General features: G+C 38.6%; 1 protein-coding gene across 8 annotated transcripts in view; it reads left to right on the forward strand.

Annotated features, from left to right (window-relative positions):
- LOC122557439 (phospholipid-transporting ATPase IH-like) overlaps nt 1–14,309 on the forward strand; it is a 162,222-nt gene that overhangs the window by 40,241 nt on the left and 107,672 nt on the right. For all 8 annotated transcript variants that reach the window (XM_043705189.1, XM_043705187.1, XM_043705188.1 and 5 more), the window contains exons 3-6: nt 1,487–1,576; nt 2,380–2,460; nt 3,323–3,430; nt 12,576–12,704. In XM_043705189.1, coding sequence (XP_043561124.1) covers nt 1,487–1,576; nt 2,380–2,460; nt 3,323–3,430; nt 12,576–12,704 — 408 coding nt within the window. The remainder of the gene's footprint in view (nt 1–1,486; nt 1,577–2,379; nt 2,461–3,322; nt 3,431–12,575; nt 12,705–14,309) is intronic.

Consider the following 14,309-nt stretch of genomic DNA (forward strand, 5'->3'; position numbering starts at 1 on the left):
AAAAAACTTCACAAACCTTCAGAGCTTTTCAGATTTCAGGATTTCGGATAAAAAGTTGTCTACCCATAGATGGCATTTTAAAAAAAAAAAATTCAAAAGTGATACTTTTTTTTTGTGCGGCATTGTTTCTTTATTGCTTTGGTTCAAAGCACTTCAAGGGGAGATTTAAAGCTCATTCTACCAGAGCAGCAACAGCATTATATTGGCTAAGAATAGATCTGTCCAAATTACTGGAGTCTGTAGAATTGTAGTACTCCACATTTGTCCCAGTCCAAAATCTATTTTTGGAGGAAGTTCACAGCTAATTCCAAGGAAAATGGTATGAAGTTGACTTGAGTTCAGCTACTGTCCTGTCTAGAAATTTTTAAGAATTGTGTGTTCGTAGCACATGGGGCAGTTGAATCCCTTATTAATGATTTTGATTTTTTGGGTATTGAAGACAGTGGGGTTGATTAACCCATACACTGTACACAAGGGCATTTTTATTATGTTAATAGCACTTCAAGTAATCTTGGTTCATTTTTGCCATTGGACCCATTAAACCATATTTCTTATGTGAACTTGTTAATTTTTATGTTGAGCTGGTTAAAGCAAAGGTTTAAACCTTTGACCACAGATTATTGATGAATTAATATTGTATTGTATCTACTTAGATAAAATCCAATGGAAAGCAACATTTTGGTGCTTGCTTTAGCAGTATTTATTGAAATAAGATTGATACACAGTACATGAATGACTGACTATTACATCAGGGTTGTGTGCATTTCTTTTGAAGTATTTCATATTACATGAGACCACTGAAGTGAAGTATATCTTAGTAAACTGTACTGGAAACTACAGTTTAAAATTTCACCATTCATGTCTGATCTTGGAATCTTTGCGATAGCAACTAACTGCTAAGATGATAAACTCGTGTTGAAATTGTCTTTCCTAATCTTCTTCCAGGTTATACTCAATAGTTATGACATCTAACAGCAAACATTAATTTATCCATTGAAAATGTATTAGAATATAAATTATAATCTACCATTTAAGGTTAGCATAAAGATGACCTATTGGAGGAGTGTGTGTAGCTTGTAGGAATGGTAGAATGTGAGTATTTAAAATGAAGGGATTCATTATGAAACACTTTTTTCCCCCCTCTGGTAGAGAAGTCTTATAATTTAATGCTAAGCAGTTACCAGCAAACTTCAAAGACATTGATTTTACTTTTCAAAGTATGATGGAAATTTGGAATGCATTGCTCTTCAAAAGATTGGGTGTTCAGTTAATTGAAGAATTCAGGGCTATGTTTTTTTTTCATTTAGGTCAGGATTTTGAGGGAAACAGGAAAAGTGAGCAAATGAAGTTGTACATAACTGGCACAAGGGATGAAATAATCTCCTCTTGTTTCTGTATTCCTTTATTTCAGTTTGAAAGTAATGAGCATAAAATCTTTGAGACGGTAGTTAACCAAATGTCTGTTCTTTCCCTTGTTTTCTCTCAGTACACGTACTGGAACTTTATTCCCAAAAATCTGTTTGAGCAGTTCAGAAGAATAGCAAACTTTTACTTTCTCATTATATTCCTTGTTCAGGTAAGCTGAACTATTTTGTGGCAAAACTGAACTCGGTAATTATTAGTCTTGTATGAAATGAATGATTTGATGTTGCTATGAATTTGCCAAGTTGAAAATCACACAACAGGTTATAGTCCAACAGGTTTATTTGGAAGCACTAGCTTTCGGAGTGCTGCTCCTTCATCAGGTGATTGTGGAAAATAAGAATCAGTCTGACCATTATGGCACAGAGCCTCACAGGGAGTTAACACCTTCAATACCTTATCTGGGCTGAATGACACCAATTGTTAAGGTGGACCTAAGAATGTAACTTTTCTAAAAAAGTTTTGCGATTTACAAATGAAAGAACTGAAAACAACATGGTCATTCTGAAAAAGATAAGAGCCTTAACAAAGAAGCCGGGTCTTTTTCAAAATAATTTGTTACATCACACTGTAAACTTTTGCTATAAATTCTGTGTCTTATAATCTTATTCTCCACAATCACCTGGTGAAGAAGCAGCGCTCCGAAAGCTAGTGCTTCCAAATAAACCTGTTGGACTATAACCTGGTGTTGTGATTTTCAACTTTGTACACCCGAGTCCAATACCGGCATCTCCAAATTATGAATTTGCTCTTTTTTTGTTTCTGTTAAGGTCAGTACATTTCCTGGTTGTTGTAGCAAGTGTCTTTAAGATGATTTATGATTTTAATGTCACTGTTTCTGCACAGATGTTTAATTGCTTGACTATTGTCTAAATTGAACTTGCCTTTAATGTCTCTGCGCTAAACAAGCATATTTATTATAATTATCAAATTCTGCTTCTCCTCCCAAAAACCCAGGTTATTGTTGATACTCCAACTAGTCCAGTAACAAGTGGACTTCCTCTGTTTTTCGTGATTATTGTGACAGCAATTAAACAAGTAAGTTATTAAAAATGTTACCATGTGATACATAACTGTCTGTCTGATTTGGTGTGAAGCAACTTTACCTTTCAAGTGCCTACTTAACATGTGAAAAAGTCATTGATTTTTTTTCACAAAATAGATTTGTCTTTGTCTTAGTACTTGGAGAATGTCAGCAAGGTAGCAGTTATTTTTTTAACTACTAATAGGATGTGCGCTACATTGGCCGAGCCAGCAGTTTTACCTGGCCCTAGTTGAGAAAGTATTAAGAATTGCTGCTGTGGTGTAGGTAACGTTGATAGGGAAGCAATTCTAGGATTTTTGGCCCGGGGTGGTGAAGGACAGGCAATATAGTTAATCCATACACTGGGATAATCCATAAATGTAGTTCAAAGGATGGGTGGTGTACGTCTTGCAGTACTTACAGGTGATTGTGTCCCCCTGTATCTGTTTCCCTTGATCTTCTGGATGTTAATGAGCATGGCTTTGGAAGGTGCTGTTTTAAGGGACCTTACTGAATTGTTAAGTGAACTGAAACACATTAGCTTCTACATATTATTTAACGATATTAGACAAAGTAGAAATATATATTAGCGGTGTACAACTCATTCTTGTATTCAAATAACTTAGCAAATTTCCATTAAATTAGTGATTTATGTTCGTGCTATGTTTTCTTCGTACAGTACTTTCATTATCATCACCTGTGCAATGCCCGTTGGCAGGTCCTTGTCTTATAGTGGTCTTTTCATATCTCTTACCTGTGCCAATCTTTTTATTTACCAGTAAATTCCTTCAATTTTCAAACTACCCAGCATTGATGTGTTCTCCCTCTTATTTTTCCTTGAGATCTTCCCCCTATAATGTCTTTTACTCTTTGCAGGGCTATGAAGATTGGCTCCGACACAAAGCTGATCACTCTGTGAATAAAAGCCCAGTTTCTGTTGTTGATGGAGGAAAGATTGTGGAAAAGCAAAGTGAAAAAATTCAGGTGAATTTTCTGGCATTTTAAAATTTTGTGTTAAAGGCATCAATTCTGTTGCTGTCCTTTGCAAAATCAAATTTAAGCAATTATGTTTCAAAAGTGTTTCTTACAGAATATGCTTGCTATTGAATTCTAATAGACTGTTGACTGAGTAAATTATCATATGCTCGATGAAATCATGCTAATCAAATTCCAAGCAAGGAAAAATCTTTTTACTAAAAATACAACTGTAACTTTCAAAATATCTTTTTCATTAAAAATTGTCCATAACTTAATGATTAAACAGTTATACTGCAGTGCTAAAATTGGATCAGAAGATCAGGAAGTCATTGTCATTGGGAGTGAATGTTGTAAATATGGTGTTCCCTTTCACCAAATCCTATATTTCTAATCTACTCAAATAATTGTGCATAAGGAATAATTTTTAAATGCAGCCTTGTGGTGAAGATGGTTAAGATGTGACTGGATTTGAAGAGACTGATTCCCTTACTTCTCCATCCACCTTGAGTGAAGATACCTCCATTATCCTTCACCAGTAATGACTCCACTTGACAACCAAGTGGTATGTGAGGATGGAATCATTACTCTTCAATCATTATATACTATTAGAAATGTCAGATGTGACTCAGTTGATAACTCTCCTCCTGAAACAAACTCAAGTTGGGGCTTCATGACCCGCTGCAGGATTTGAAGACTCACTGTCACCACTTCGGGAGAGAGTGCTGTAATATTGGAAGTACTATTAGGCTGAGATCCTGAATGCTGCCCTTGAGAGGTTGAAAGATCCTATTGCACTAATTTTAAATCTAAGCCAGAACCTTCTCCTTGAAGATGTTTCTCTCTCAAACCAGTATCATGGAGATTGTGAGCTTAATTCCATTATGTTCATGACCTTTTCTGTGTTCACATTGGCAGTGAAGTTTCCTACATTAAGTATTAATTGACTGTAAAGCATTTTTTTGAATATCCTGAAGAGTCAGTGGCACAGTGCTTAGCACTGCTGCCTCACCGTGCCAGAGACCCGGATTCATTTCCCACCTTAGGCAGTTGTCTGTGTGGAGTTTGCACATTCTCCCAGTGTCTGCGTGGGTTTCCTCCCACAGTCCAAAACTGTGCAGGTTAGGTGATTTGGCCATGCTAAATTGCCCATAGTGTTAAGTGAAGGGGTAAATGTAGGGGAATGGGCCTGGGTGGGTTGCTCTTTAGAGGGCCGGTGTGGACTTGTTGGGCCGAAGGGCCTGTTTCCATACTGAAAGTAATCTAATCTAATCTATGGCAGATACTATGTAAATGCAAGTTTTGCTTACAGTGCACTGTTGAAACTCTTGAATTTTAGTTAACCTTTATGGTTGAGTTTTGCCGTTCCTTGCAGAATAGCCAACGTGGTTGAAAAGGACAGGACTACCTGCTCAGCATTCCAGGGTTTAGATGTTTCAGGTGTGATAGTGAGGCATGTAACATGGATGGAGGGAGTTGTTTTGCTGATTAAGAAGAATGTCATAGCCACACGCAGAAGCAGATACAATGGCAACTTCTAAGAGGCATTTAGACAGACACGTGGTTGGCACAGACATGGTGGACCAAACGGCCTGTTCCTGTCCTGTACTGTTCTATGTTGTATGTGAATCCTAAATGTTGACAATTCAACAAAGGCATTAGTGGGGGTAAATAACGCCTTATTGTGGAGAGGGATTAGTAAAAATGGTGACTGATCGGGCTGGTAATTTGTTTGTTTGAGATTGACTTGAAGAAAACATAAATTGGTAAATTTATATCCATTAACATTAAAGCTCTTTGTATAATTCCAAGAAAACAATTTTAAAGTATTTTTGAGACTTTAAATTGCTGAATAACTAGCTGAGTATTTAACCAATTCTAATAGATTAGAGATTTGTTGAGTATTGCACTATACTTTTGAAGACTCAGCTAGTTAGTCCATTCTCTTGCTTTTTTTTTCCAATAACCCTGAATTTCTTATTACTTCAAGTATTCATTCAGTCTCCTTTAGCTTTTCTTTAGTCATATTATGTTTGTGTGACATTCCTTTGCTTTTGTATATTGTCTTAATGACATTTTTATCATTCCTGTCACAACTTACTTGAAACAGATTCATGATTTGAGGTATAACTGTTTTTGATCGTGTCATTTTGCTTTTCATCTCCTGTTCTTGATATTGCTGTTCATAATTGCTTTGTTTTTTACTCAGATGTTATTCCAATTCTCTTCCATTGACCAACCTAAAATAACAGAACTTTGTACATCGCAAAATACGCAAGGTTACCTTTCCAGCTCTAGTGAAATTTTCCAGCTCTAATTATAGTTTCCATTTGACTTGTCACTCATTGGTTGTTTTTGATGTTTTCCAAAGAAACAATAGATCGACCTTTAAGGTTGATCTCAACAAACTATGGTGAATGTTGGGTGTATTTTCCAAACTGACGTCACTGTTATTTCCATTTAATTGTCAGCCAAGGGCCAACCTTTCCTCACTTTCATCAAAAGTCTGTTGCTGGCTTACTGTTTATATCTGCACAGGAAGTCTATGCATAAATACCTTTAATTCCTAATTTAGTCTTGCAGATGTGAGTGTATCACTGGTGGCTGTCTGTGCAGTCATGTATATAAATATCAATTTTGGAAATGTCTCATCAGCACCTCATGTCTCATTCCAAATTTTCTTTCAACCTAAACCCCATTTTGATTCAATGTCAGAATATTAGTATTATCTGTACAACAGTCACTTGATAATACAAGGACTTGTCGCCTGTCTTTTCAGCAATATTCATATTGGAGCTTTTCATCCTGCATGTCACCAGGACAGACATAAATATACCAACCTTTTTAAAATATTACAGGAGCAAAGGGAGCCAACTGCTGGACAAAGTGCATTCACAGTTGTTTCATTTGAATTTTTTGAAAAAAAATTTCAGCTGTCCAGTCCTTAACATCAAGTTCCCTGTTGTGACGATTTGCCATCAATTTGTGATTAAATCAAATCTCTTCCTTCACATCAGATACTGAAATTGTCTTGTTTGACTTTTGCCAAAGTCTTTAACCTATATTCTTGCATCAAACTTCATTCCCTGCTCCTGCTGCTAATTAGGTTGAAGAATAATGTTTGCAATCCGAGTGCCTTACTGGAATCTGTATTGAGTTTCAAATCACTGTGAGCATCTGCTTCCACTCAGCAGCAATGGCTACCTCTGTCACCTTTAGTCACAGTATTACTGAACCCTCTTATCTTTGCGTGGTTGTACAATACACTTTATATTTTCTGTTGCCTTTCTTGCTGACTTCCGAAACTCTACAATACATAAAATAAATATTTCACTGTCCGCATTATAGTTCATTAGCCACTGACTTTGAAGGGGGACGAAAGGATATGAGTCAGTCGTTAAGACTTTAAAAATCCTCATCTTAGTTTATAATTCCCTTCTCCTTACTTCGCAACTGGTCTCTGTTATTGTCTCAGTCCTCTAGCTCTGGGCTCCTGTACATGCAGTTCTCTCCCTGCTCTGACATTTGGTGCCAAATCATTCTATTCACACTCCATTCTCTGAAGCTGCCACTGAGTCTATCCTTATGCTAGCGTTCCTCTCCGCCCTCTCTTTATTTTTAATAATTTCTTGATCACCTGGTCCAAAGTTTTTATACTGTTCAGTGTGTTTGTCTTTGAATTTGAAGGATGTTGCATGCAAAGCATGTGTTCAGTGAGTTTTAACCTGTAATGTAATGATACTTAAATTTGCAAATGGAATAATTTAGATGAACAGCGCATCAATTTTTAAAAAATTTTTGAACCTTACCCTACAATTTTCCAGACACTGCCCTGGGTGTCATGTCAGGACATAGCAACTGGAGATAGTGGCACAGTGGTGTCTACAGTTGGGACAGAATTATTTTGGGAGTGATTATCTTTGACTCCAGACTCCACGAAGACATATAGTATTAGATTAAATTTATGAGCTAGGATACCCATCATGGATTACCACCCCACAAACTGATAGATCAGTTCTCTGTGTTGTACAACAGTGTGGCAAAAGCACAGAATGTACTCTGGGGAGGGGATTTCATCACCACCTAGATCAAGCTAGATGCCTCCTAAAGAAGGAGTCCTAAATAACAAAGCTGCTAAGCTGGGTCAGTGGTAAATGGTGAGAGGAAAATACACATTTCAGCTTGTTTACCAATATGCCTTAAATAGATTCATCTGTCTATGACATGATAATTCAGGTGACCTCTGCACAGTTCTGTAGAGTCTCATCTTTGTGCTACTACCATAGAGAGAGATGCAGTGTAGATTTAGAACAGATGTAGCAACTCCAAGCTGGTCGTCAACCAGTAGAATTTTACTTGGCCACAATTTGTAAGCTTGTGTCTTTTTATATATTCCCCCACTGTACCATTTGCTACCAAGCAAGGGATCATCTTTGATTCAATGAACAGTACAGAACGGCATGCTGGGAACATACCTTAATGAGTTTGCGACCTGATGATAGTGTACATGCTAGCCTACGATTTAGATTAGATTACTTAGTGTGGAAACAGGCCCTTCGGCCCAACAAGTCCACACCGACCCGCCGAAGCGCAACCCACCCAGACCCATTCCCCTACGTTTACCCCTTCACCTAACACTACAGGCAAGTTAGCATGGCCAATTCACCTAGCCTGCACATTTTTGGACTGTGGAAGGAAACCGGAGCACCCGGAGAAAATCCACGCAGACACAGGGAAAATGTGCAAACTCCACACAGACAGTTGCCTGAGGCAGGAATTGAACCCAGGTCTCTGGCGCCGTGAGGTAACAGTGCTAACCACTGAGCCACCGTGCCGCCCACAAAGCTTGGAAGCAAAGCATCGGGGGAAACAAAGCAATCCTACAATAAACAGATCAGATTTAAGCTCTGCAGTCCTTCCGCATCCAGTTGTGATTGAACAATCAAGCAAGTAATTGGAGGAGGAGGAGGTCACAAGTATATCCTTACTTTAATAACAGGGTACCCATTAGATCAGTGCAAATGAAGGTGAAGCATTTTAAAGCATCCACCTGAGATCCCCAGCATCTTAGTTGCCAGCCTTTTAGCCAGTTTTCATTTTCTTGAAAGAAACTACTGAGGGTACTGTACAATGCAAAAGTTATGGCCCACAAAACATTCCAGCAAAAGTAGTGAATAATGTTCCAAAGCAAGCTTCAGTCCACATCAAGCTGTTCCTGTCCAGTTTAAATACTGCAATCTACTCAGCAATGTGGAAATTTGCTCAGGAATGTCCTGTTCACAAAAAGCAGAGAAATCCAACCTGAAAAATTACTATCTCCATCAGCATTTTCCCATGCCAGTAACGGTGGGAGTGACCACTGCCCAGTGCATTGTCTATCTATAGCACATGAACTGCACAGGTTGAAGAAAACAGTTCTAACACCTTCTCAAGGGGAAAAGTAGGGTCCAGCAATAAATGTTGCGCCAAGCAGTGATGCCTAGATCCTGTGTGCGAATTTAAAAACATCCTTTTGGAGATGAGATTTGGCCTACATATTGCGGATACCCTCTCTCTTGCTGTGTGACTCTACTACTGATCAAGATTTGGAGATGCTGGTGTTGGACTGGGGTGTACAAAGGTTAAAAATCATGCAACATCAGGGTATAGTCCAACAGGTTTGTTTGGAAGCAGTAGCTTTCAGAGCGCTACTCCTTCGTCAGGTGGTTGTCCAACCATTATGAAGGAGCAGCGCTCCGAAAGCTAGCACTTCCAAATAAACCTGTTGGATTATACCCTGGTATTGTGATTTTTAACTTACTACTGATCAAGTGATAGAAGGTGTTGATAGTGCTATCAAGTAACAGTTGAACACCAGAGCATGAAATTGTTGAGCAATTCGGGATCTGCTACTCTTAGTCTGTCCCAGATGTGAACACAAGTTGCAATTTGATTTGATTAGATTAGATTAGATTACAGTGTGGAAACGGGCCCTTCGGCCCAACAAGTCCACACCGACCCGCCGAAGCATAACCCACCCATGCCCGTACATTTACCCCTTACCTAACACTACGGGCAATTTAGCATGGCCAATTCACCTGACCTGCACATTTTTGGACTGTGGGAGGAAACCGGAGCACCCGGAGGAAACCCACGCAGACACGGGGAGAACGTGCAAACTCCACACAGTCAGTCGCCTGAGGCGGGAATTGAACCCGGGTCTCTGGCGCTGTGAGGCAGCAGTGCTAGTCACCGTGCCGCCCACTAATTTGGTGAGGTAACACAGGGCAGGACTTATTCACTTTAATAGTAGGGTCCTCTGATGTCTTGCTGAACAAGGAGACCTTTGGTTGCATGATCGTGGTTCTTTTGAAGGTGGCGTTGCATGTAGACAGCATAGTAAAGAAGCCATTTGGTATGCTTGCCTTTATTGATCAGTGCATTCAGTATAGGAATTGGGAGGTTGTGTTACAGCTATACGGGACATTGGTCAGGCCACTTTTGGAATACTGCGTTCAATTCTGGTCTCCCTGCTGTAGGAAGGATGTCGTTTTACTTGAAAGGATTCAGATAAGATGTCATCTCCCCCCCCCCCCCCCACTCCAAGTCAAAGCAGTTTCTCAATGAATTTATGTAGTCATTGTATAGGGAGGAACAGCCAAATAAGGCAACATACACACTGGGTGACTGTTGCAATCAGCGAGTGTCAATAGTAAAGATTAAGCCATCTGCTGTTGCACAGTGAATAACTGGCTTCACATAATGAATACTTTTCACCTTGTTAAACTGACCTCACATTCTGAATGCTCCCTCATCTTGTTAAATAGCTCTACATAATGAATGCTTTTCAGCCTTGTTAACCCAATACCCTTGCTGCCAACACCTAATTAAGAGTTCTTATTTAATCTGAGTTCTGCTCAGCAGAACCTCTTGTTTCACAAAACTCAAACTTACCTCTTTCCATGCCTGCACATAGCCTATAGGCTTTCTCAGAAGGGTTTGAGCTATAGGAAAATGCTGAATAGGGTGGGGCTGTTTTTTTCCTAGAACTTCGGAGGCTGATTTCCTTGGAGGGGTTTATAAAATCATGAGCATGGATAGGGTAAATAGCCAAGGCCTTTTTTCTCTGTGTTTGTGGAGTGCAAAACTGGAGGGCATAAAGAGGCTTAGGGTGAGCAGGGTAAAATTTAAATGGGACCCGAGAAGCAGCTATTTCACATGGGTGATGTATGTATAGAACAAACTGTCAGATAGTGATGGAGGTTGGTACAGCTACAATATTTAAAAGGCATCTGGACAGGTACACGAATAGGAAAGGTTTAGAGGGATGAGCGCCAAAAGCTGGCAAACGGGGCTAGATTAATTTGAGATAACTGGTCTACATGGATGAGTTGGACTGAAGGGTCTGTTTCTGTGCAGTGCAACTCTAAGTCACATCAAAGCAGTATTTAACAGTACCTGATCAATGAAAATTTGGGACTATCCTCTCCACAGGTTGAGTTCCCCCTAAGCACAAAGGAAGGTGGGTATGAATACTGGAGGTCAGGCATCACTGCAGGGGTTCAGCATATTCACTACTTGATCAAAAACCTTCCTTTATCATAAGGGTAGAGGTGTGGATGTTCGTTGCTGATTGTATAATATTTAGCAATTTCAATATCTGATTCCATCCGCCAGCAAATGCTGTACAAAATCTCTATGATCTAATAAATGATGAGTGATACTTGTGCACTGGAAGAACCAGACAATGGCTCTTACCTGCAAGAGGATCCAAATATCATCTTTTGACATTCACTGCCATTATTAGCACCTTTTTGGAGTTAACATTAACTGGAACCTGAACTAGTTAGTTTTATGAATACTGTGGCTGCAAGAGCAGGTCAGAGGCTTGGGAATTGTGCTGAAAGTAACTCACCACCTGACTGCTCAGAACCTGGCCATCTGCAAGGCAGGAATGTGATTCAATACTTGCCTGCACGGGTGTAGCTCCAGTAACACCCACAGGTTTTGATCACTATCCATTGACAAGTCATCTTTACTACCACTCTGCAGTAAAGTTGTTTTCTAAAAGTGCGCTAAAATAATTTAGAGGCACCTTAGCCTGCAGCTTGAAAATCCATGATCTCTAATATCTAGAAAGGCAAGGGCAGCAGATACAAAGAACAATCACCACCTTAATTTTCCTCTAAGCCAGATATCATCTTGACTTGGAACTGATTTTTTTTTCCTTCAGTTTCACTGGGACAAAACCTTGCAACTCCATCCCTCACAGCACTAACAGCTTTGCAGCTATTCAAGCAGTTAGCTTGTCTGCTCCTTTTTAAGGGCATTTAAAGAATAGGTAATCAGCCACATTCCACCAATAACTAAAATATTAGTCAGCATATGGCATATAGGGATTCCTTGCTCACATACTTTGTTCAAAGCTAAGGTTCATTTAGTGGACATTTTACAGTTTTTTGATTCCCTTATTATAGCTCATTAGTTTATCCTGATTTATCTTGTCCACTTGAGAGGTATTGAATCATTGATTTGACCTGTTTTGCTTACCTGATGTCTTTTTTTTTTATTGTTTGTGACTTATGAATATTATAAGCTAGATCAGCACTTATTGCTCGATGAAGATTTTGAGTCTGCAAGGTACAAAACTGATATTCAGGGGCTCTAGCTCCAACTAATTGCATATAGTGCCTTTTGAAGAAGTCAGAAGCAGGGTTTCAAAACAAAATACTGGTTTGAAATCCCATTTTTCTTTAAGTCAAGGTGGCTGAACCGGAGTAGAGTATATTTAAGTATGAGTGACTTTGAAACTACTGGAACAAGTATGATACACAATGTAAAACCTTAGAATTGTCATCATAAGGCAATTTGATCCTATGTGCTTCTGATTTTACTTGATGGTCAAATTGTGAAGGTCAAGCCCACAAAAGGTAAATAGGAATCTCCGGGGCTATAAATTGTTAATATTGGATTGGCTAGCATTCAAAACTTTTTTTTTCTGCTGTGTCTCTGTGTCTCTCTCTGTGCGTCTGTCTGTCTCTCTCTCTGTGCGTCTGTCTGTCTCTCTCTCTGTGCGTCTGTCTGTCTCTCTCTGTGTCACTTAACAAGGGGGGCTGGATTGAATGATTCCTTTTTCCTTTCCTATTAAATCAGTAAATAATCAAATCTTTTTTAGGTTGGGGATATTGTGTGTGTGAAAGAAGATGAAACGTTTCCATGTGATCTCATCCTGCTATCCTCAAGTAGGGAAGATGGCACCTGCTATGTCACTACTGCTAGTTTGGATGGGGAATCAAGTCAGAAGGTAAAAACAAAACGTCTCAATCCATCCAAATCTTCTGTGTAATGTGTCACAGATGTTATGTCACTTTGTGTTGCTATAACTTGAGTGCAGTGCAAAATATCCCCAACAAAATACTTATCACTTTTTTTGACTTAATATAAAGAGATAAATTTGTGTAATAGTATTTGTCTAGGTGATACAGGAATATATTTTCGTCTTCTCCGCAAACAATATCTCAAAGGAAAGTAAATCACACTTTAAACATGCATATTTCAAACACCTGTATCAGTAGCTTATGATTCAAATTCTGAGCTTTATTTGCTGCTTGTAAAGTAAGTAAAATGCTAAGCAAAGAAAATAAAGTCAGATTGCAGCTATGAAAGAATCAGCATTTCTGAAGAGATCTTTCATCTGAATCGGGTGAAGTTGGAGATGTAGCATAGGCAGGGAAATAGATTTGGTTTGAGATAAAAGAACAGAAATTAAAGACGTTAATGAAGGCAGAAGAGATTCCGTGGCAAAAGTGTTAATGGCATGAGGCAAAAGGATGGGGTAGTGGGGCAGGAAAAGAAATAAAAATCTGGCAGATTTTAAAAATATATTATCTCCTAAATCCTTGATTAAGGAAGGCACTTCGTATTGTGTGCAACTACGTGATTATTATGAGCCATTTACTCTGTGTGCCAGTCATTGATATAAGAAACATAAATTCTGTGATTGCACTTCCCATCAATAATTTAAAGTTTGGTAAAGGTTGCACCTGTTCGCCATCAATAAAATGTTGACATATAAATAAGCTGCAGACCTTTTGCTGCTTTGTCAAGCTCTGCTGCAACTGTAACAGCATTCTGATTAAAGTAATGATAAAAACATTCCAATCTGCCCTCCCTCTGAGAAATACCATTGAACAACATGTACTATTGTCCAAGCATGAATAGAATTTAAAGGAGCTACATTACTGTGTATCTTTACCTCATTCTTAACAAAATCTTTTCATCAGTTTTTAACACTCCCAATCACACTGCTACCAAATACTACACCATCCAACAAATTCTGATCTATATCAGCAATCTATTGAAGCAGCTGGGACATATTACTGTTGAAGGTACTCTGAACGCAAATTGAAATTGCTGCCTTTTGATCTTTAATGTGATTTTAATAATCAGCTAGTCTTGATGTTATTGCATTGTAAGTCCAAGCCCAAACTGCATTTCCATAATCCAATGGTAACTTTGGCTCCTTTTGTTTTCCCCCACAGGTAAGACACATCTCTGACTTGTATGTCTTTCCTGGAATTACCTTGATTTCTTATCTTTCAGGTTTCACTTATAAATTTTTAATTTATATTTGTATTTACAGTCTGATTATCTGTTTTGTTTTGTCACCTACCTAGCTTCTAATTGTTAGTAATTTGCCTTTGTATCTGTTTGACATTTTCTCCCATGAAAGTTAAATTTGTTATTATCAAGCAAGGATATGGATTGTGAAAAGGAGCCATGAAATGACCTTGACAAGTAGAGTTAGAGAGTCTCAAAGCATTCTATACATTAAAACAAGCAGGTAACTAGGGAGAAGATAGGATCATTTTAAGGATAAAGGAAAAAACTTAGGCTCAGAGGCAGAGGA

Source organism: Chiloscyllium plagiosum, chromosome 15 (assembly GCF_004010195.1).
Source record: "Chiloscyllium plagiosum isolate BGI_BamShark_2017 chromosome 15, ASM401019v2, whole genome shotgun sequence".
Classification (NCBI taxonomy): Eukaryota; Metazoa; Chordata; class Chondrichthyes; order Orectolobiformes; family Hemiscylliidae; genus Chiloscyllium; species Chiloscyllium plagiosum.